Genomic DNA, 24350 nt, shown 5'->3' on the forward strand with positions numbered 1-24350 from the left:
ATGGAGTGGGAAGCAAGCAACAAGTAAATAATTAAAGTAAATAGCATCTTAGCTGGTGGTTAGTGCCATGAAAAAAATGAAACAGGATATGGGGATAGCAAGTGTGGGTGGAACTAGAAGTAGTAAACAGAGTGGTCAGGAAGGACCTCACTGAAAAGGTGACAGCTTTAGAAAGAATTGAAGGAGTTGAGGAAGTGAACTATGTGGCTCTATTGGGGATATTCCAGACAGAGGAAATCTAGCTTTCATTAGATTCTCAGTGATTCATCAGAAAGATGAAGAGCCATTCCTCTGAAGTAAAAAGAAAGCCAAGAAACAGGTAGAGAAAGAATAATCTGCAAAGGAGTGCTGGTGATTGGTTCTGGGATTCAGAAAATGTGTAAAGCCCAGAGGATCTGACAGACTGAAAATGGAATGGTGTCAAAGGACTGGACGTCTTGGTGAGGTTGAAGTCTAGATATAGGAGCAAAAGTCCTAGAAAGAGAAGAGAGGGTGGTCAGAGAATGGGGTGTTACAAGTTTAAGATTTCAGAGGTGGATAGGGCTAAGTAAGTAGTAAATGGCTAAGATGAAGTGTAAGAAGTCATCACTGAAGACGAGAAAATCAAGATACGAGAGCCCAGGCTCACCCAGGACGTCAGGAGGAATTGGCAAACAATGGTGCCACATGCCTAAGTTCTTAATGAAAGGAACAAACAGGCAGAGAAACAAAGATGAATGATAGAAGAGCAGGGGAATTCAGAAGGAGAGTGGAAAATTAATGGTCATGAAATAGCAGTAGGGAGTTAGGGAAGTGAGGACCCCGACTCCTCTGTAATCTGAGTCCTTCTCCCTACACGGTCTGACCCCAGCTCTCCTTTGCCTCTTACAGCCTAATCAGTTCTGTCCTGTGGTTGAATCTGCTGCTCCATGTGAACTTAGCTTCTGGGCAACCCCTAGGAAGAGGAGACCTAATATGAGTGGATTGCAACTATAGTTGGTATAAAATAGATTTAGGTACAAATGTAAGGGAAGGCTGGAGGATATATTGGTTTCCTAGGGCTGTCATAACAAAATACCACAGACTGGGTCACCTACACAGCAGAAATTTATTTTCTCACAGTTCTGAAGTCTAAGATCAAGGTGTTGGCAGGTTTGGTTTCTTTTGAGACCTCTCTCCTTGGCTCGCAGGTGGCTGCCTTCTCGCTGTGTCTTCACATGGTCATCCTTCTGTCTATGCCCTAATCTCCTCTTCTTAGAAGGACACCAGTCATATTGGATTAGCACCCACCCTAATAGCCCCATTTTAACTTAATCACCCTTTTAAAGGCCCTCTCTCCAAATAGAGTCATATTCTGAGACACTGGGGGTCAGGCTTTAACATATGAATTTTGAGGGGACACGATTCAGCCTTTAACAGAAAGTACATGTCTCCAGTACTTAAGAACCCCAGGATTCTTCCTTACACATATCCTCGCCTTCTGTGAGATTACCATGAGGAGAAACAACCAAACAGGAAGCCAGGTACCCTGTGTTACCAGCTAGATTGCTACCTACTTCCGCAGAATTGGGCTTTCCAGTAAAACTGGGTTAGATAACAAGGCTTCCTTTGGTCAGAAGTTTAACTGGTGTGTCTCCACCCCCTGCCAGAGTTTAAATCCTAATCTCCTTCTCCTACCACTCTTTAGCCAGGTGTATGGAGAAAGAAGGTCAAAGAGAGAGCCAGAATGACCTACAGGAGGCTGGTTCTGAGTTGTTTTTCCCCTGAATGAAATAAGGCAGAAAGCAGGGGAAGTCGTTGAGTGTGGCCAGCTGATGCACTTCACTACCCACTAGTAAACTTAGACTCTGGCCTGGAGAAGAGTGAGGAAGAGGGTGGGAATGAGCTTAGGCTAAGAGATGGGAAAAGGGGAGAGTTGTCCTCTCTTATATAGAGACCAAAGTAGGTTCTGGAACCCTCAGGCCTAATGGCAGCTGAGAAAGAATGAAGATTTTGCTCTTTGAGAGAGGTCAAAACACCTCAGCTTACCTCTTTATTTGACAATACTGTGTGGTAGAGAGTCAGGCTGTGTTGGCCAGGCAAGGACCACTTTGAACCTTTAAAAACACAACTTTCTTTTTAAAGCACTCATCTCAGTTAGAGTGGCCTACAACCTAATATAAAAGAGCATGGGTGTAGGGAAATCTGAGTTCATGGTCTCAGCTGCACCACCTAATTTCTATGTGACCTTGGGGCAATGCATTTCCCTCCTCCGGGACTTCATCACCTCATCTCAGTATTATTAAACATATATGTAAAGCGAAGATGGTAATGTATGGCCTTTATTGGTTCTTTTGAGGATGAAATGAGTAAAAAAAGAGAAGCGTTGCTCTCGGGAATACCTTCTTCTGTGTCATCCCAGAATGCACCCTCTTTTTAAAACTACTTTGAGATCTTCTAAAACTTTAATCCAGTGTTAATAGTAGTGTAAGAGTATGTAGTTCCATACACTGAAACAGAGATATCATAAAATGTTTAAGTAGGAATGTGCTTTAAGAAAACGAAACACGTAATCCAACATCATCATTGTGAATCAGAAATCCAAAGCCTAGATGGACAGACAAAGAACTCAAGGCTTCCCACCGGATGGGGCAGAATGTGGCCTCCATCCCCGGCATCTTGACCCACAGCCCAGTCCTCTTCCAGTATGCTGGGCTGCTTTTACTGAGCCCACGCTCTAGACTGATGTTTCCAACATTTAGTCCTTTACCTCTACAATTTTTTCATATACATGAATACCATCTATACTATTATTTATTTTATATTTTTATTTCAATCCTCTCAGGATTTTTTAAACTAAAATCCACATATTTCAAAGTGTGTTACTACCATAAATGTGGAAATAAAGACAATGACTAAAAAAAATTGTGAAATTCTAGTAGATTACACACTATTGCCTCCATAAGACTCTGATCCTGGGACCTGCCTTTCCTTGTTGAAAGGAAGATTCGTTTTAATAGCATAATGGCACTACTTTCAGACTTTCTTCTTAAAATTATCAGAAGTGAGAAAGAAATGAAAAAGGCAGGACTTCCTTGGTATATGAGGTGACTCACGCAACCCCCCTTCCAACCTCTGTCTTCCTTGCTGCCTGCCTCTGCTACGTAAGCTGTAAAAGTAAGAACTGGGCTTCCCAGCCTCCCTTGCACTCAGTGGTGACCGTGTGACACAGCTCTGGTTTGTGATACATAAGAAGTTCCCCAGTGCTACCTTTTCCTCTTTTCCTGCTTAGAATATGGACATAACATCTGGAGTTACAGCAACCTTTTTGTGACCACGAGGTGATAAGGACGAATGTAAAAGCCCATATCCTAAGGCTGACAGAGCAAAAAGAAAAAAAACAATGTTGAGCAGCTGCCCCAGACCTCCCTCCCTCCCTCTCACTTCCTGCTGTGTGAGGAAAACAAATTCTATCTATTTCAGCATTAGTCAAGCTTTGTCTTATTACCTACCAAACAGAATCTTAACTGATCTAGTGTCTGTTAATTCCATGCATGTGGCACCTGAAATCAGCTTGACACCACTGGTGGCACGTGTTCCATGCTTTAGGGGAACCTCACCCAAGAGAGCCTATATTAGTTTAATTGGGGTGCCATAATAAAGTACTGCAGACTGGCTAGCTTAAACAGCAGAAATTTATTTTCTTACAGTTTTGGAGACTGGAAGTTCAAGATCAGGATATTGGCAGGTGTTTCAAAATTCAAGGTCATCGTATTCTTTTAAGGCATCTCTGCTTGGCTTGCAGATGGCTGCTTTCTTGCTGTGTCCTCACATGGTCTTTTCCTCTGTGTTGTCTGTGTCCCAACCTCCTCTTACTATAAAGACACCAGTTATATTGAACTAGGGCCCCTCTAAGAGCCCGTTTTCATTAATCACCTCTTCAAAGACCTTACCACCAAATAATCACATTCTGAGATACTGGGGGTTAGGGCTCCAACATATGAATTCTGGAGGGATATAACTCAGTCCGTTACAGAGCCTAGTAGTTTATGTTTCGAACAGACGTCATTTCCCTTCCCCGAAATCTTAGAGTCACGTGATAGCATGGCTCATGGATGTTCACAGTCCACAGGCAGGATCAGGAGTCTGCAGAGGAGGGGGAAAGAGTCCTGGATTTGAGGACAGGAGGCATGGGCTCTAGAGATCGATTGTCTTGATTGTCCTCTTACTGGCACACTTAGTCTCTCTGAACCTCAGTGTCTTCATCTGTAAGAAGATGTGAATATTAAATGCAATAATGTATATGGAAGTATCTGATAACACTAAGGATATTTCATCAAATCTAAAATGCCATCAATTATCAGATACACCATTCCGTTATATGTACTCAAAATGGCAAAATCGTGCCATTTAAAATTACAGATTCTGGAGCCCCACATCAGATTCACTGATTTTGAATCTCCTGGGATGGAGCTCAGGGATCGGTCTTTTTTAAATTTCCCCTATTTTTCTGATGATCTGATAGGTTCCAAAGCAATGACTTTGAGCATACTGTCAGTCCGTGTGTTGTACAACCCAAAATTGACTTCTAAGGTGCGAGCTTCAGGGCTGTTTATCAGGTTCTTAGATATTCTATAGGAAGCCTGGATTTCGGACTTTGCCAACAAAAATCCATTGCCCAAATAGTTTACATTTTCTAACACATTCATGGAATTCCAGAAAGTCTCGGCTCGGGAGTTGCATATAATAAATACTTGAGTGGAAGATGTAAACCAAGCCTGGTTCCAGTGGTCGGAATGCTGCAGCATTCACTCTCCTAGCAGGAGCCTCTGATCCCTTTCCCTGACTACAACCTGGGGGTGCTGAGCCCACATCTGTCATTCCACACTTCTGTGATTCTAAATGACATACTGTGAGTTCCTGATATGCATATTTTAAGCTTTTTTTTGTCAAATTTTTTAAAAAGCTAGTTGAATCTTCTTAACGATTGTTGTTCTGAATCGCTGTGATTGAAACCTGAGTAATGTAATGCTGTGATCACCACAGATAAAGCAAGAGCCAAGAGGAGAAGGCCACTCTGGACTCCTCGATGCTCTTTACAGGTCATTAGCAATCCACCTGACCACCTCCACTGCAGCGTCATCCCGTGGTCCTCACACCCGCATTGACGTGTGCTTCTTGACCTCAACAGAGTCCAATCCTCTGATTTTACAGTGGAGCAAACTGATGCCCCACTTCCTCTCCCCCCATCCAGCCAAGAAAGCAAGTGACTTGCCCAAGGTCCTGTACAAGTTAGCCGACCATATTGAGCCCACTCCCAGACCAACGTTCCTTCCATTGCTCCTACTCCCCATGATCTATCAATGGTGCCTCAGGGAGTTTTTATCAGAAGGACAGGACAATATCACCAATGCAATCCAACCCCTTGGGAAACTGAGTGAATGCCACTCAGATCATTCACTGAGCCACACAGCTCCTGTTTTCATGCAGATTCCATCTGAGCCTTGGCTAACTCCCAGGGAAGCACATATCAGATCTGCTGTGTATTGGCAGAACTTTGGCTCAGAACATATTTCAAATGCCTCCCATTGAACATTGGCAGCCTTGAAAAAACATGGCCGGGAAATTACCGCGAGAGGCTCTATTGCTCTCTGACACTTTACAAGAAGCTGGTGGCTTTCCCTCTGAAGCTCTTTCCTCCATGCCCAGAACAAAGGACTGCATTTCCCTGTCTGTGCCCTACATTAGGAGAAGGGAGGGAATGTCTTTAGTGGGCAGGGCCCTCTGCACAGCAGTGTGCTTCACGCCAAGCTCTTTCTCTTTTGGTTTTAAAACCCTTGTGTACCCCAAGAGAAATGTACTCCATGTGTTTCTGATTCGTTTACACTTAAATCATCAAAATGTTGTTTGTGAGAGTTATTTGATGTCTGAGGAGCCTTTAAGTCTTCTTCATGGGACTTTTAAAGGTTTTTTTCCTACTCTTCCTGAAACAGAAAGCGACACTTTGCTGAAACACTGCCTGAGTGCAACCGTCTCCTCTCATCTCAAATACCTGCACCCACATTATCGACCGCGGCCTCTTAATAACGCCAGGCTTGGCAAGGCTGACATTCAGAAGTGTTAAAATAGAGAAACTGGAGAGAAAAGGAAGCAAGGAGAATTTCAGCAGGATTCACGCTACAGCTCCCCAGAATACACCAAAGCAAGGTTATCAGAGGGCACAAAGCACGTGTGTTTGCTGCCTCCGTCAGAGCTGGTGGTAGCCCTCTCTCAGGTACACCACTGGACAGCCACAAAAGCATTTTCACAAGAGAAGCTCACCCAAGCCTCACAGCAACTTCCATTTTCCAGATGAGGAAACAGGATCAGAGATGTTAAGTATTGGGCCCAAAGTGCACCGTTGGCTTGGATAGAAAGGAAAGATTACAGTTAAATTCTGACTCTGAGACTAACATTCTTTTCAAACTTCTTCAGATTAAGTTTCTCTGTGAATGTTGTGTGTATTCGAAATGCCATATGAATTATAATATATTAGTGAGAAGCAGTACAGTACAGTGGGTAAGAGTTCAGATTCTTCCCTATCACTTTCTAGCTGTGTGACCTTGGGTAAGTTACTTAACCTCTCTTGGCAGTTTCCTCATCTGTAAAATGGGGATAACGTTACTACCCACCTAATCAAGATGGAAAGATGATTGAAGAGAATTAACACAATACTAGAACAGTGCCTGACACACAATGATCAATATATGTTAACTATTCATGGTATAACAGTAAGGAGTCATAAATATCTGGGTAATCCTGGCAAGTCAGAGAACCTGTCTGAGACTCAGTTTTCTCATTTGCAAAATGCATGCAGGATAATAGCATGACCCTCACAAGTTTGTGGGAATAATTGAGATGGTGTTTGTGCCCAGCACTGTGCCTAGCACAGAAAAGGCTCTCAGTACAATCTATTTTTTACTCCCAGACATCTCTCTCCCTGTTCAGTATTGGTTGTCATTTGTGGAGGGAGTAATTTTCTTTTTATTCAGCTCAGTTTAGATCTGGTGCTGCATTGCTCCACAAACCCTGGGTCTCTACGTGTCTACAGACCTGGGGAGTGGGGCATGCTGGCCGTGACAGTCCCTCTCTGTGCTGGATTAGACCTCAGCACACTCCGAGCTGGTAAATAGCACAAGCACCGCTTTTAAGTGGGGAGGAACAGCTGTCAGCTGCAGGACCTGGTGCTCCCTCCCATCCCGGGCCAGCAGCTCTGTTCACGGGAAACCCGTGGTTGTTTGCTGACAGACTGAGGCTCTGGGGTTTGGATCTCTTTTCTTTCCTAGTGTAGATGTCAGAACCGCCTTCTTAGTTGGTAGTTTCTGTTTAATTGGTGTCCTTTTGCCAGTGTCCTGAAGAAGAGCAGAAAACTATAGCAATCTGGCAACAGAGACTAAAGAGAAACTGGACTTTGTCCCTCTACCCTCCACACACATGCACGCGTGCACACACACACCCGCACGCACACACATAGTGATACAAATACCTATTTGTGCCGCTCAGTTATTTTCTCTCAAGGGCTGGAGCCAGGAGAATAAAGGAGGAAACTGGAGGAGCAGATCTTTTGAGAAAGAAGACAGATTCTGTTCTGTCAGGTTCCTGCGAGTGTGTGTAAGAGCGAGTCAGAGGAGAGAGAGAGAGGAGAGAGGAAGAAGCAGAGGGAGAGAGGGGGAGAAGGGCTCTGTTGCAGGCAGGGGAAGGCGTGACCTGAATGGAGAATGCCAGCCAATTCCAGAGACACACAGGGACCTCAGAACAAAGATAAGGCATCGCTGACACCACACCAGGGACGAGCTCACAGACAAGTCAGGCCAGGGCGACCCAGGCCAGGCAGCCAGGAGCACCCAAGGCAGGAAAATGAGGTGAGTGCCAGGGCAGGAGTGGGCATGGGTGCCCTTTCAGGGACCAGGTGTCAAGCAGCCTGGAGGGTCTGACCTTGTGTCTGGACAGACTCACCTGTGCGTCCTGTGGGTGGTACAGGGGGTTTCTCACCAATCCTTGGGGCTCTGAGAAGGGAGAGGTGGGCTGGGCGCCTTCCCCGGGACACCAGAGACATGCAACCCGAAGTGGGAGACTTTGGGCAAATACTGCCCCACGCTGCGGAAGCTCAGATTTCTCCCTCTGCCAGCATAGGGTGCTGCCGGCTGACAAATGTCACTTTCCTCCTGTTGCCCACAAGGCTGTTTTGTTTTCTTCCTCTGCAAAGAGCATTGGTTTATCTCTTCCAATACTTTGTGAGTCAGATATGTGTTTGTGTGTTTACTTCTTCAGACCGGAAAAGAAACCAGCTTCCGACAGCTCAGCTCTGTGGTTTTTTAAACCTTCAGAAGTTTGCCAGTCAAAACCTCAATTTAGAAAACTATAATCCTGTCCCCATTTTACAGTTCCTTATAAATTTCTGCATTTCTCGCTGAAATCAGAGGCAGCTGGTGGCATGAATCAGGCTATGAATTGCACCAAATGGCTCTTAAAGGGATACCACAAATTTAAAAAAAAAAAAAAAAAAAAGAGCCTTCTGAGTTCTGAAACTCTGACTTTAAATTCTAATTTTTTTTAAGTTCCTCAAATTTCCTATTCCTCAGCCTATACTTGGAGTTACTGCATCCTTCTTACCAGACATTCCTTATAAGTTTTCCTCTGCGAGTCTCAAAACCCAACCACCATAATTATTTTTACTGCTTACAAGTGTTAATGCTGTTAAAAGTCCAAAGAATAAAGAACATTCTGCAGACGCGTTAAATCCCCAAACACCTCTTTTCCCACTAATTTTCCTCTCAATTGGAAAAGCATTTCTATCTGTTTCTCTTTGCAAAGTCACCTAGCAACTTTTCTGGTTCTGGGACCAATGAGGGGTTTCAGACTGTGTTCAGTCTTTGGACTCAGATTACCTGTGGTTCAGAGAGGTAATCGGGTCTTTAAGGTTAACTCAATCATTCTGTTCTTTTTAAATCCATTGTAATTTCAAACCTGCCATATAACTTCATTTTTCTTTCTCCCAAAATAGATGAGATTTAGTCTCATCTACATGGAATGACAATTTGATTGATCTGTCACTATTTCAGTCCCACCCTGCCACCCAGGGCCCCAGCCATTGCTAACTACAGGGCTGGTTAACACTTCTGTGTCTTTGCGTTCACTCATCCTGTAACCCCGAAAGGCTTTCCCTCTTATTTTCCATCTCAAGGACCAGACTGCTCAAGCTGGCTCAAACACCACCTCCTCTGGCCAGCATCCCCAGAGTGAGCATCGCCTCCTTTGTGCTGTCTCTGTCCTTGGGAGCTACATCTCTTCTTGCCTTTGTAATATCTTCTTGTTTAAATGTCTACCCCTGCTTCCAAGACTGAATGTGCCTTAAGGTACAGGGTCTATGTCTTGTTCATCTTTGTATGCTCAGCACCCAGCATAATGTCGGTTTCCTATCAGGCATTCAATAAATATTGGCTGAATTGAATTCAGTTGTTGAATAGCAAAGCAGCCACTGGGAAAGTGCTCCACGAGAAGTCTCCAAGGGGTCTTGCCTCACATGGACACAGCACTTCAGAGTGTGCAAAGCACTTTGATAGGCACTGTCTCATCTGATCTTCAGATTTGGGATGAGGTAAGGATTTATGGAGAAGGGAGGATAAAAGCAGTTAAGCAACTTGCCCAAAGCCACACTGATCATCTCGAAAAGGCCTAGACTCACACTTGGGTCTTTGGGCTCCAAGTCCAGGATTTTCCCTACTATATTCCACCAAACTCTCAACCAAGTGTATCCTTCAATGCTGGCAGCCATCAACCCTAGCTGCACATTAGGATCATCTGCACCGCTTTAAAAAACGCCAACGACAGAACTCGCTCCAGACAATTAAACATAATCTTTTGGGAAGGGGCTTTGGTATTAGTATCTTTTTTTAAATTTCCACATAAAGCCATGGATTTTTGAATCATTTTTCACAGCATTAATTGCTTTGGCCAGATGCCTGGGCATGATATGGGCATGGACCCAGCAGGTTCCTCTGTGAGCTTTTGTAATTCCCTTTGTCTGTTGAAGCTAATTCACCATATGGTACTGGGCATGACATACCACCTCTTGAGGTATCCTTTTCATCCTCTGTCAAATAAGGATGTTGTCAAAGGGATCTATATAGTCCTTTCAACTCTTCTACTCAAAAACAGTCTTGGCTAGTATAGATTGAAGTGGGGAGAGTAAATGAAGGGGATAGAAAGTGCTACTCATTCCACAATCCTTGATATATGCAGGCATTTTCATGCATTCTGATAGCCTGCTCCTACAGTGGAGCCTATGAAATCCCAGCTTTATGTATTACTTTTGACATTTCAAGCAAACGTAGCTAAACTTTAATTAGCTGGAGAATAGATAGCAGGTGTCGGGAATTGTACAGCCTGTGCCTGGTGTACAAGAAGCCAAAAACATTCAGAGAGTGTGATGGGGAATGAAAGCCACCACTTACATTCGTCAGTTTGCAGCCGCTAAAGCAAGCAGGCAAGCATATGTTCGAGCCCATTATGTGCAAGGAGATATTTGTTTCATATGTTTGAAACTGTTTTGAGATGCAAACAAAATAGAACAGAAAGCTTCACAGGCTTTCCTCCCATGTTGACCTGTTGGCTACCACCCGGGGGCCGCTGAGGCTAGACAGGGCTGTCCGCTGCCAACCCTTGACAGAACTAGTGTTAAGGAGGCTCACAGTCTCCTCCATGTGGTCTGAGAAAAGCAGACATGGAGAAAGCTGACCTTTCAGCCTTGCATAATCTGAGCATTGCTATTGCAAGGAAGTCCGGTTTGGGAGCCAAAGCTCATTCCTAACTCCTGCTTTTCGGGAAGCAGCAAGATGAAGCAATCATAACTAATGTTTGCCTAAGGAAGAAGAGTTAACAAAGTACTTTCCAATCAGTCCTTTACTCCTTTAGCGACCCTGTGGGAAGTCATTGTTATCACCACTTAATGGATGAAGAAACTGAGACCTCACATGACTTCCCCAAGATGCGTCAGATAATTAAAGTCAAAGCCTGGACTTGAATATAGCTCTTATAAGCCAAGATCAGTGCTGTCCCCTCCGCAGGAGGAACTGAGCCAGAACTCCCAGCCCTAGTAACATTGGGACATTTCCTCACTTGAAAGTGGGGCTACCCGGGGCCCTGCAAGTTAGAGTTTCTGGAATCAGCTTTCCTACGAATTCACTGGAGAGCTTGGACCTAAGCTTTCCCTTCTCTCTGCCTTGGAGGCCCTCCCTCCACAGGCTGGTTTAAAAAAATATTGACCCTGGCAATTGAATTAAAACATTTTGTTTCTTTAGTTGCATCTCATTGTTGCTATTGTAGGGGCCTTGGAAAAAACATAAACACTTTTATTTTCTTTTTATTAAAAAACTAGTACAAAACCCTTCTAGACAAACTTGAACATTTCATATATTGTACACAAAAATAAAATTAAGAACATTCATGTTCCCAATTCAGAGATAACCACTGCTAATGTCCCAGTGTATATCCTTCTAGGCCTTTTTGCACTTACCTATTTACCATGTATGTAAATATTATGTGAGACAGCTAGATAATCTATATATACAGTTATCTTGTTGTGTTTACAGACTTAAAAATTCATGTGTATGCGGGGCTGGCCCCGTGGCCGAGTGGTTAAGTTCGCGCGCTCCGCTGCAGGCGGCCCAGTGTTTCGTTGGTTCGAATCCTGGGCGCGGACATGGCACTGCTCATCAAACCACGCTGAGGCAGCATCCCACATGCCACAACTAGAAGGACCCACAACGAAGAATATACAACTATGTACTGGGGGGCTTTGGGGAGAAAAAGGAAAAATAAAATCTTTAAAAAAAAAAAAAAAAATTCATGTGTATGCATAGATACACATATATGCATCTGTATACTGGGGAGAGAGCGTTAGGGAGAAACGATTTCCTGATTAGCAAAGATGTAATTATTAATCCAAAAATGCTGGTATAATTTCCCAGCATTGACTTTTTAGGATATTTAAGACACTGTCCCCACTTTCATTCATTCATTCTTTCATCCACCATCTATTATATACCAGCTTATGTACTAGGTCCTTTGCATATGTCATCTCCAATGCTCATGTGAGTCCTATAATTAGAGATTATAATCCCCATTTTACATATAAGGAAACTGGGGCTCAGAGAGACTACTTACCCAAGACTTCACAGCCAGTAAGTAGAAGAATTGGGATTTGAACCCAAATACATCTAACTTCAGGGGCTGTGCCTGGAGTGTGATACGTGCTCTACCGGAAGCATGGACAGGGAGCTGTGGATATGGAGGAGGGAAGGTTACCCCATAGCCTGGGAGGCTCTGAGCTGGATGGTGGAGGATAAAGAAGACAAGCAGGTGAGGAACGAGCAGGGCATGTGCAATGGGGCCAAGGCATGGATGGGCATGGCACGCTCCCAGAACGGCATTACAGAGCGTTGCTGGCACTGAGATGAGGCTGGACAGGCAGATCAGCACTAGATGAAGAAGGGCTCATCAGCTGTCCGGGAGCAGATGCTTTATCCCACAGGCTAGTGGAATAGCATGGTCACATAGGTGTTTCAGCAAACCAACTTTGGTGGAAGATTGCCGAACAGTATTAAAGAGGGGAGAGGGAGATCACTCAGGAGGCAAGAGCAGTAGGCCGGGTAAGAACGTTTAAACTAACTCACTGGAGAGAAGCAGATGGAGCTCCACACCACAGGAAGCAGGATAAATAGGACTTTGGAGAGAAGTTGATGAGCCAGGTTTGGGACGTTTGAGTTCAAGGTCCTTGGGTCTTGCAGGGAGATCAATCTATTAGGTGCCTGGTGTGGTATATATTGACCGTTAGGGTTTTGACTGGCCTTGGACATTCTGCCTCATTGCATTAGCCACTTTGGGCATGCTCTGTAAGTTGTGTTGAGTTTTCCCTGCCCTTTATGCAACTCTTTGAATCTTCCATTATCTCTCATTGCTACACCTGAAAATAAATTGTAGGATTTTGCTCCTTTTATATGAACATTTACCAAGAGGAAAAAACACTTGTTTTGCTCATTTTTCTTAACTCAAAATCTTGCATTCCTTGATTGATTTTGTTAAATCTGTGTAAGGTACTGCAGATCGCATCATTGTGTATGTCTCATCCCAATATTACCGTGTTGCTATTACTGACTTTTTAGAAAACCGAATCAAGAGTTTAGGATTCTTAAAATAAAGCTGAGCTGAAGAAATAATATCAACTTTCACCTAATTATGAAATTTACATTTTCAACAGTCAAATGATATATGTCAGAGTCCCAAATGTGATACTTTCTGGGAAAGTTTAATAGTATTATCAAATCTTCAAAAGAACACCCAACTGGAAGAAACTTTAGAAATCCTCGAGTTACCATCTTCCTGTGTTATAGGCTGGGTAAGCAGGGCCCAGAGGGAAAAAGTCGTTACAGCAAGTCCGCGGCAGAGATACTGAGAACTTGGTCTCCCGGCTGCTGATTTAGTTAAATGGTGAGCACCTGTGTCCGCGAATGTACGTCGATCCATTCCTGTCTTTCAGGCGGCTCCTTCTCTGCCATGCTCTGTGCTGCTTCTTGCTGAAGGCTGAAGCCCACACTGTGGAGCTCAATGATATGTTTGGCCAGATCCAGTCACCCGGCTATCCAGACTCCTATCCGAGTGATTCGGAAGTGACGTGGAATATCACAGTCCCAGAGGGATTTCGGATCAAGCTTTACTTCATGCACTTCAACTTGGAATCCTCCTACCTTTGCGAATATGATTATGTGAAGGTGAGACCCCTCATGTTCCCTGACTGGGCCGGTGTTCTACTGGAGAGTCTGCTGGGGGTTAGAGAAGCCCAGATGAATTAGTTGTTGTGCCTCTCTTCCCAGGGTGGAGGTCCAGTGAGGGAGAGACACACAGTTACAACGTGATCAATGAGGTTGGAGGTGATATGCCAGGTGCAGGCAGAGTGGGTAGACCTAGAGAGGATCATGAGGGAAACTGAGGCTGGCGAGATGTGACTCAACGAAACACAACCTCCTCTTTTTCTTTCTGTTCTCAAAGTCTTTTTAATATTTTCACTAACCTCTGCTCCAAGGTCACCTTTAATTCAACAAATAGAAAAGGGCAGAGACCCTGGAGTAAGCATTAATCAGACTGAAACATGGCCATCATTATGTCCAAAGATGAGGCATTAGAAAGCATTGCCCACTCTCCTAAATAATGATCAAGTGTTAGGGAAGCGTAGGGTACACGTTAGTAGACAGGACGAGGTGAGGTTGGAAGGTTGGATTGGGGTGCGATTCTGAAGGGCATTGAAAGTCACATGCTAAAAAGTTCAGATTTTATGAGCCAAGAGTATGGACAAGAGTAGGGGGTCGGGGGCCAGCCCCATGGTCAAGTGGTTAAGTTTGCGCACTCCACTTTGCGGCCCAGGGTTTCCCTGGTTCAGATCCTGGGTGGGGACGTGGCACCGTTCATCAGGACATGCTGAGGTGGCATCCCACATAGTATAACCAGAAGGACCTACAACTGAAATATACAACTATGTGCTGGGGGGATTTGGGGAGAAGAAGGAACAAAAAAGAAGATTGGCAACAGATGTTAGCTCAGGTGCCAATCTTTAAAAAAAAAAGAGTAGGGTTCACTATCAGAGGTAGATGTAAAAAAGTATTAAAGAAGAGCAGGAAATGATTACAACGTCAAAACAATGTGCCCTAGAATTTAGAGAGAACCCACAAACGATGCCAGGGGTGGGAAGCTGTTCTCTTTTAAAAGTGGGGCTGAAGGGGTTGGTTTTGCATGCTCTGCTTCCGTGGCCAGGGGTTTGTGGGTTTGGATCCCAGGCATGAATCTACACACCATTCATCAAGCAACACTATGGCGGCATCCCATACACAAAAAAATAGGATTGGCACAGATGTTGGCTTAGGGACAATCTTCCTCGAGCAAAAAGAGGAGGGTTGACAACAGATGTTAGCTCAGGGCCAATCTTCCTCACACACACACACAAAACAAACAGTGGGGCTGAGAAAGATTGGAGTACTTCTGAGAGATCATGTTTATTAAGATTGTATCTGACTCACGAAGGTGGAGAGACCTAAGAACCTGCTTTCTAAGCTCTCTCTGGCTTCCTGAAAGAGGTTCTCATCAATCCACTCTAGAGTAGACTTTGTATATTTTTAGTATTAATGTAGCCTCATTTTGCCACAGTCAGTAATTCAACTAGTTAGCCTGTACTAACCATAGTGTTTGATCAACAGCAGAGCAGTGAGTTTACAAGGTGCTTTTACACTTATGATACTCATTCAACCTTTAAAGCCATCCTAAGAGATAGGTACAACTATCCCATTTTGCAGGCAAAGAAACAAGCCTAACAAGGTGAAGAAATTCACCCCAGGTTGTCCAGCTAGTGAGTGGTAGATCAAGGTTCCAAACCCATATCTCATGACGTTCAGTCCCATGCTCTTTCGGCTACATCAGCTGTGCTCCACTGAGCCCCAGGAATACTGCAGGGGCTTACAAGACCACTAGAGGGGGGCAGGGAGGCCTGGTAAGTGGAGCTATGAACCCCTACCCTGCTGAAATTCATTTTAAATGTTGGGTATTGCTTACCATATATGTTGGGTCTGCGTCAAATATTCCATTTACAACAAGTTTTCCATGACTAAAAATTTTCCAAAATTGGTGCTGCATGGCAGGGTTTCTCAATTTCAGGACTATTGACATTTGGGCCCAATAATTCTTTGCTAAGGAAAGCAGTTTTGAGAATTATAGGATTTTTAGGGGCATCCCTGGCTTCTACTCCCTAGATGCCAACAGCACTCCCCCTCCAGTTGTGACAACCCAAAATATCTCCAAAAGTTGCCAATATCCGCAGAGGAGCAAAATCTCCCCATTTGAGAAGCACTGCTCTGTGGGATGCTGCCCCTCTTTGAATGTCCTCCACTAAGGACTATGAGAATTTAAGAATACAAAAGACCTGGTCCCTTACAAAGAGAGATGAGCCTAGAAAAATAGCCATTGTACAAGGTGGAAAAGAATAATGACAATAAAGGACTGAGAGGTAAAGAATGAGAAGAGGTGGAACTGGTTGCTCTAAGAGATGAAGTGGGTTGGTAATATAGATTGACATGCAGTTTCTATAAATTAATTAAAGATGGAGCCCACTTCTCAGAGTCACAAAGATCGAGCAGGGGATATTCACCGAGACCGTAAGTGTTCATCATCCTAAAGTGAAATTTCTGAGAAAGGTCAGTTACGTCTCCCAGGATGTAGCCTAGCCTCTGATAGAGCAAAGCTCCAGGAGGAGATGCATTATGGGTAGGGGGCAGAATCCCCCAGCCCGTTCTCCCAACTAATGCTGGTCATAAAACCATGGCATTCTCAAATATTTGGATTCAAGCATGGACTTAACCAGGAGGAAAATGACCAAAGATTGGCTTAACATGGCAGTAAGTTCCATGGATTTAGACAAGCCTAGATGTGAATGTCCCAACTTCTTTATTCTCTACTTTCAAACATGTCTACCATCTAGAAATTTTGTCAGTGAAAACACTTGCTTTTATTGGTAGCTAAGGCTTCAAAACCACAGAAATTACAGAATTTTTTTCTCTAGTTGTAACCATGGCTTATTTTTATGATTCCCCCCTCCCTCCACCCCAAGAATTGACTCTCAGTTCATAGGTACTGAGCAATCGTTTCTCACAGGTTTTCCTCTTGTTCAGACAGATGCCAACTTTGACCTTGTTAGGACTCCTTTATCAAGATGATAAACACACAATAGAGGATTTAACTCATTCCTTTGCCCCCAAATAAATCGAGTCTCCTGGCAAGACAGATTAAGGAGCTGACATCAGCTGTATTTTGTAGTGGAAAAAAATGACAAGGTACTTTTCGAGGACAACAATAGAATCTGAAGACCTGATGTGACACAGAATTAAAGGCACTGGAATACATTTCTACCCAGAGTTTGGCCTTTCTGGCTGGAGAATATTTTGGAAATTGATTGATGGTTTCAATCCTAGGTGGTGAGGCACCTTCCTGAAAGCTCAAGGAGATGGAACTAGGCCTTCTGGAAGGGCAGCATGGTCCCGGGTTCTTGCCTGGGATTCAGGAAATGGCTGTTCTAGTCCCAGATCTGCCACTAACTCCCAAAGGATCTGGAGTGGATGAGAAAATCTTATAGCACACTCTCTGCTCCAAAATTAGACTTGTGACCTCTGGGCATAGCAAAGAAGCAGTCTTGCGGCAACACTGGGACTGAGCTGCCCACCTGAAGTGCCCCATAGTCCTTGCAACTCTGATTTGGACACATTTTTCCAGTTTCTTTGGAAGAAGGAATTAACATATTGGGCAGGGGGAGCAGGATGTGTTTCTCTGCTTGTGCCCTTGCCCACATGTGCCCAGCAGAGTTCCCCTCCTGGAGTTGAGAGCTCACAGAATGTCAGGCTATGGGGAACCCTGGAGACTCATCTAGTCTCATGTTGTTGTGGTTATTGTTTTTCAAATATTTTCTCCCCAGTGCACATTTTCTTCTAACAAATCTTCTAGTAGGCCTGATACAGAAAACAGAAGTGGGCTGCTCAGGTTGAAGGTGTCTCTGAAGCTCACTCTGCTCACCCGTCCTCCTTGGTCACACCTTGCAGGAATTACAGCTTGAATGTTGCTTAAGTTCCCGTGGGACAAAAGAGGAGATTGAAGCTCAGAATTCAGGGACAAGACTAGTACTGTGGCCTCTGAACTCCCCAACCCAGGATCCTTCCACATATGGTTGACACTCATTCACTTTTTCTAATTGTCTCCCACCCTGCACCTCTAGAATGTGAGCCTTTCTTGGCTATGAATGAGAGGAAAGCTCCTCCCTTTCCATCCGAATACGTGGGCATGCCATGTCACCCCTGGATAAGTCAACGTCATGCTACAAAATCCTGTTTCTTCATCTATTCCATGAGGGGGCGAGATGAGATGATCCCTAAGGTCCTTTAAATTCCAGAGTTCTAATCCTAATCCTCCTTGCCAGAACTTTCCAGATGCCCCCACCAAACCCTCATTGTCCTAGTTAGGGTAATGCACTTCAGGTAATAATATGTTACAATGGCCACTTCTCAAAGTTCCATGGCCACAAGCGCTCCAGTAGGAGCCTATAGTCTGCTGGGGATGCCTTAGTGACATGTCATTTAAAGAGGACTTGTAAACATATCATGCCATCACTCTCCTTTACCAAGCAACTTTATTTCCATTTGATGGGATAATATCCCCTGTTTTGAGGTTTTTTCGCTCTGCAACTGAATTCCCCTGGCAGGCCTAGGAGTGCATTTAAAGGAGCCTCCAGCTCACAGGAATGCTTTCCAGCCCAACCCAAGCCCACAGACCACCTTTCCCACCCTGGCCCATAAGAGTGATGATGAGAGAATGGCTGATGCTGCACGTCAGTAGCTTGAAGAAGAGCAGGACCCCAGGGCTGTGGGCCGCATGCTCTCATTTTATGAAAATTCTTCTCCAGCCTGATTTTCCGCAGTCCTTGGTCTTCAAGGCATGTGCACATCTGTGCGACAGCATTTGCTCCCTTGGAATGTGGCTGCAATATGTGGATTCCTGCAGTGCACAGATGGGGTGTATGAATCACAGCTGGTTAACGCTGCAGGGGAGGTGCAGGGCACAGACGCTGGCCAGGAGTCGGGAGGCCTGGATTCTTGTGGTCATTCTCTACTATCTACGTAACTTTAGGCAAGTGACTACTTCTAGAGGAAACTCTGTTTTCTCTTCTCTCAAATACAGGGTGTTGAAACAAATGGTCTCTAAGGCCCACGTAGACCTAATATTCTATGGATCTAAGACCTCAGAAATCATGGTTCAGCTCCAGGATCCTCATGACCAAGGCCCAGGGAAGGGCAATTCATTGGCCAAGGTCACACTGGGACCAGAATGTATATCTCAGGACTCTCAGTCATTTCTCATTTTAAAAAAATTAAATAACAGTGGAGTCTCATCTTGTGGATGCTTAGGTTTTTAAGTGTAATGTGATATAAGTAAGTATAAAGTTAGGCAAATATTGTCTGTAGTCAAACTTAATCTCTTAAGTATAGCTGAGCACTATCTTTTAGTATGTCCAGAAGAGACTTTTTTTTCAAGAAATGCAACAAATTACAGTTCCTTTGGTTGAACATCAGATGAAGTGGTTGGCTTGTATTTAGAAAGGAGCCCTGGAGCTATAGGTACTGAAGGATGTTCTTAGAAACCAGAGCCACCAAGGAACAGAAGGTTTGTACATCCTACTTTCAAGTTCTCTTCATCACATCTGTTCATTGGAAAAGCAGACAGTCAAAACCTGTGTTCAGTTTTTATTCTCTCTCTCTTTTTTTCACTGAGTGTATACAGCTCAACTGTCATCTGTTAAGCACTCAAATGATGTCACATCACTGTTCTCCTGTTAACCCTATATCCATGATGTAGTCAATGTTTCTTTCATTCTTTCCGCTGTTAGCTCCTTAGCTCACCTCGTCTACGGCAATATCCTTCTAAGTGTCTACTAGCTGTCAGTCTCTGCCTGTCCAGTCCACCCTCTACCTGTGTCCAGAGAGATCTTCCTAAAACATCGCTTTGATTGTTCCACTCTCAAAATGTTTCAGTGGCTCTCCACCACCTACAGAATGAAGTCTAAGAATCCTACTGAAAATCTACCGTAAGCTGGACACTGCACCAAAGACAGGGCCCATGAAGATGAATAAGACAGTACCTGCCCTCGAAGAATTCACAGTTTTGTAGTGTGTCATGAGACGAGTATAGAATTAATAAGTTAAAGGTGGGCAAAGTAGCACAAGGGGTAAGAGGCAGAACATAATTTGGAGAGTGGTCATTTCTGGATATTCAGGAAAGGCTTTAGATGTTTGAGATAAGTCGTGAGGGGTAAATAGGAATTCAACCGTGCAATTCCCTAATTGTCCTCCCTGTGCATCAGTTTCATCATCAGTACAAAAGAAAAGGTGTTCATGTGACACAGTACCTTTCTCACAAGTTGTGGGGGAGTTTAAATGAAACGATGGCTCTAAGTGGACTCAGTATTGCAGAAGGAAATCATGCTCAAGGGTTCGGAGACCAGGTTTTAGAACCAGTCAGGCTTGAGCTCAGGTCCTGCCTCCATCTCCGACTGCAAAATGGGGATAATATGAATGCCTATGTCATCGGCTTGTCGTGAATGCCAAATGAGATAAATGCTTTAACGACATATGTCCAACACATAATGTAATTAGCTCAATAAAACATTGTTATAGTGGTAATGGTGGCAACGGTGTGAGTGATAAAGTACCTGCTGGTATCACCAGACGCTCAGTGAATGTCCATTTTCTCATCTACTCTGACTCCACCACTAACTTGCTCCCTATGACCTGGCTCATGTCACTCAGTCTTTTCAGGCAGTTTATGGAAAAGTCCTTTGAAAGGATGGATCAAATGCAGGAGGTCGTTTATTTCTCCCGTATGTTTACCTTGTAGTGACACAATTTGTGGCAATTTCTAATCTATTGGTTCATTTGATTCTTATGGAATAGGAAGAGCAGAGATTATTATACTTAATTTACATAAAAGGAAGTTGAGGCACAAGGAACTTAAGTGGATTTGCCAAGTCTCTCTAGAAAGCCAGGTCTTAATCCCTGGTCTTCCTACTCCCAAGTCATGATTTTGTCTCTCTGTTTGGCCCTTCTCGGAACAGGTTTTACTCTGAAAGCGACCTTCATATGCCTCCTGCCTATGCATTATTCCTAAGGCGACACTTCCTATCAGAATAATTAAGTAAAATTTAATAAAACGGGAGGAACTTGAGGGTCCCTGTGTTGTCCAGATTTTGTTAAAGAACTTTCTCTTTTATCCTGACTTTGAGAGGAAAAGTATTTTACAAAAGTAATAGGAAATGGAGTCTGAGCTGTGAAGCGTGGGAAAGTGCTCAGTTTCTCTGTTTGGGGTACCCAAGTTCTGTTGGTGAACTCAAGGTCATTCCCCTAGGCTGTCAGACCCGGAGTTTAGGGCCCATGTCTGTGGTTTTTTCCAGCAGTGAGCACAGCCCTGGGGCAAGACAGGAAAAGGCATGTGTCTCCTGGCAGTGAGCAAAAAGGAAAGGGCTCTGGTTAGAAATCAGCCACTGACTCCTGCTGAGATGCCGGGCAAGTCTCCTCTCTGCTCTGGGCCTCAGTTTCGCCATCTGCCCAGTGAGGAAATTGGACTAACAGGCCTCTCCAAGCCCTTCCAGTCTTGATGGTCTACAACTCCGAGTCTGGAGTCTGGGGCTCCCTTCCCCAAGCCTCACGGGGTCAGTCGCTTCCTGCTGTGCAGTTGAGAGATAAGTCGTCCCCCGCCCCTCGTGGCCCTGCTCCAAGCCTGGCTCCTCTGACCCCTGGGCTCCTAAATTCTGTGAGTGCTCTGTGTTTACTCAGAACATGCCCTCGACCTTCGGGCTGTGGCTGACCCCAGCTGTGGCTGCAGCTCTGCCAATTCTCTGGGAGTGGACAGGAGGCCTTGGCCCCTGAAGGAAAAGAGAAACAGATGAACACGTCTCACGAATTTCAATTGTAGTCCCCAGCGGGATCCTTCCACTCCAGAGACACCAGGTCCCAACCACCAATTCTAGCTGATTGAGAAGGATCAGGAGGTGAAAATGAGCTTCAGAAAAGTGTGACAAAAGCTCATTTTATGCAGGAAGTGCAAAATCACGGGCTCTGAGTGATGGAAAACAGAAAGAAGGTGCCAGGGCTGGGGCAGCAAATGTGAGTGAGTGTGAGGTGGGAGTGCCCCCAGGGTGTGGGTGCACCTGGTGTGCAAATCTGTGTGCCATGTGTGCACGGAATGCTCTTGGATGCACCCTGGTGAAAAACAGCTTGAATTTACTTTGGTGTGCTCATAGAGGAAAAACCTAGGGAAGAGGAGTTACTTATTTATTCAACAAATATTCATTAAATGCCTACTATTTACTAGAACTTGGGGTATAGAAGTAATTAAAACAGACAGAATTGCCTGCCAGCCAGGTGTTTACGTTGTGCTGCGGGAAAGAGACAATAAACCCTAAACATAATCCAACAAGTGAATTAGGTAGTGAGTAGCCGATGACAGGTGAAGAAATGAAACAGAGCAAGGTGAAGAGGGTCCGCCAGAGTCGGGGTGGGGTCATGCTGAAATATGTTGGTCAGGGTTGTCCTCATTGAGAGGGCGGCATCTGAGCAAAGCCTTGAAGAAGTTGAGGAAGTTAACCCTGTGACTTTCTGGGGTAAAGCATTCCAACCAGAGGGAACAGCCAGCGCAAAGGCCCCAATGTGGGAAAGTGCCTTGTGTGTTTGAAGAACAGCAAGGATGGCACTGTGGCTAGAGCAGGAGAGACAGGGATGGGAGATGAAGACAGAGAGCTTTGGGTAGGGGACAAGGAAGGAGGGCCAGATTTCCATGGGGAAATAGGATCCCTGCTAAATGCTGACAGGCAATGGCAGACTTTACAGGCTGCCTTCATGCCCATGTTTCATTTGACCTCCTGACTCTTAAGAGGCCAGAATGAATGTCCACCCAGTATGTTTGTGAAGACTGAGGCCTGAACACAGAGGTGTGCTTGTAAATGATTAAGCCCTGGCCCTGAGGGGTAGGTTGCATAGAGGGGGTGTGGGGAGAAGTGTGCAGTAGCACAGCATTCACCACTCGGATATCCCAGACATTATTAATAACCTTGACAGCACAGGTAATAGTAAAATGCTAAAAAAGGAGATGATGAGTTTTTATGTAATTTTTTTATTTGCAATATAATTTATTTGATTGTAAGTTTATAAAACACAATATGGCTGTGTTTAACAACAGGATCACAAAAATCCCTGAAAAGTTGACAGTTGGTTCCTATAAGCTGGTTTGAACCAGCTCCAGCACACTGCTGCCTGGGGAGGTTAAAGTGACACATGACATAAGTGGCAAAGCGGTGACCAGAACTCAGGTCGTTTGGTTCCTATTCGAGTTCTCTCGAAGGATACCCATGGGCAGATTTGAAGATGCATAATGGGCTGGGGCAGGGCAGGGTCGCAGGCAGTGGCAGAGGAACACGCCAACTTGCACATTCCGGGAAACTCTGCCAGGCAACCCTGGCCCATGGTGATGCCCTTCTCTCCACTTGGTACTTACTTAATCACTGCTTTCACCCTGGTCCTGACTGTGACATACCTTGAGCCAGGCTGCCTCTGCTGCAGAAGAATACAACAACACTTTGTTCTTTCCTGTCCTCAGGCTATTTTCGTGTCCTGAACTATTGGGGCTCAGCCTCCCTGTCCCCGAGGGAATTTGCATGTAAATTGGCCTGGCTCTGAAGTCACAGAAGGAGTGGGGTGGGGAGTCTGAGCCATTCACAGGCCAACAAGAGCATAAATCCTTCCTGATCCTCCTTCCCAGCCACCATCCCAGACTCTCCCCGCCCCCCACAGGACTGCTCCCACTGAGACGTGGGCACTGCCAGTTTCCCACCTGCGGGATGCCTGCTTCCCAGGCTCACGGTGACCCCTCCCCAGCCAGCTCTTTCTTCTCCCTGTGCTTCTGCTGCCTGGAGACGATCCCCTCTGCTATCCAGAGCCCTCCCCGTGAATGGGCAATCCTGCCTGTAGCAGTGGGATTCTTGGACTCCAAGGACCTGCCAGCTGTCTCTCAGGCCCCTACATTGTTGATGTGTCTGACATTTGCATGTATACAATACCTTCTTAGCAGGCCACCCAGCGCAATTAGGTTTTTACTCTGATTAACAAGTAAATAAGAACACTGTACTGGAACTATCATATACCTGGCTCCTCACCCTGACTCTGCCATTATCTGGTCATGTGACTTTGAGCCAGTTACTTCTCTGAGCCTCAGTTTCCCCTTCTAAGAAAGGAAAAAGATAGACTGGGTCACCTTTGGTGTCTTTTCCATCTCTGACTGTCTATGGTTCTCTGATTCCAATTACTGAACCAGGCCTGGAAGTCAGGACATCTGGATTTTGTCTCAGGTCTGCTATTCTTATGCTGTGTGGCCTTTGGGACTCATGCCACCTCTCTGGGCCCAGAATCACAATGTCTGCCTGAAGGGCATTCATTACAAGACTGCCATCAGAAGCAAATAGAAGAAGGTGAACATACTCTGTCAACTGGAAAGTTTTACAGTTTCAACTACTATTACTCCTCCACCTCCTCCTCCTCCTGTTGTTACTATTATTATTATTTTATGGCCAAATGACTTGGGCCAAGACTGAAGCATCAACCTTTAGCCTATTTCAAATGAGGCCAACTTGAGTCTTAGACCCACCAGCTGTGCTATTTTTATTTACATAGCTTTCAAGAACTTCTGAAATGTAACACGCGCGCGCGCACACACACACACACACA

General features: G+C 44.8%; 1 protein-coding gene and 1 long non-coding RNA gene across 5 annotated transcripts in view; one reads left to right on the forward strand and one right to left on the reverse strand.

Moving 5' to 3' along the window:
• Nucleotides 1-3639: 3639 nt before the first annotated feature.
• LOC124238234 (uncharacterized) lies at nucleotides 3640-8178 on the reverse strand. 2 transcript variants are annotated; one of them, XR_006888259.1, is made up of 2 exons: nucleotides 7954-8178; nucleotides 3640-4224 (listed from the first exon to the last, which is right to left on the reverse strand). It is a non-coding gene; the product is annotated as an uncharacterized LOC124238234 (long non-coding RNA). The 2 variants fall into 2 exon arrangements; XR_006888258.1 differs by lacking the exon at nucleotides 7954-8178 and adding an exon at nucleotides 7484-7619.
• The window catches only part of MASP1 (MBL associated serine protease 1), a 64755-nt gene continuing 48126 nt past the window's right edge, over nucleotides 7722-24350 (forward strand). For all 3 annotated transcript variants that reach the window (XM_046658928.1, XM_046658930.1, XM_046658929.1), the window contains exons 1-2: nucleotides 7722-7859; nucleotides 13535-13766. In XM_046658928.1, the coding sequence (XP_046514884.1) occupies nucleotides 7855-7859; nucleotides 13535-13766 (237 nt within the window). In that variant the 5' untranslated portion in view covers nucleotides 7722-7854. The remainder of the gene's footprint in view (nucleotides 7860-13534; nucleotides 13767-24350) is intronic.

This window comes from Equus quagga, chromosome 4, assembly GCF_021613505.1.
Source record: "Equus quagga isolate Etosha38 chromosome 4, UCLA_HA_Equagga_1.0, whole genome shotgun sequence".
NCBI classification, from domain to species: Eukaryota; Metazoa; Chordata; class Mammalia; order Perissodactyla; family Equidae; genus Equus; species Equus quagga.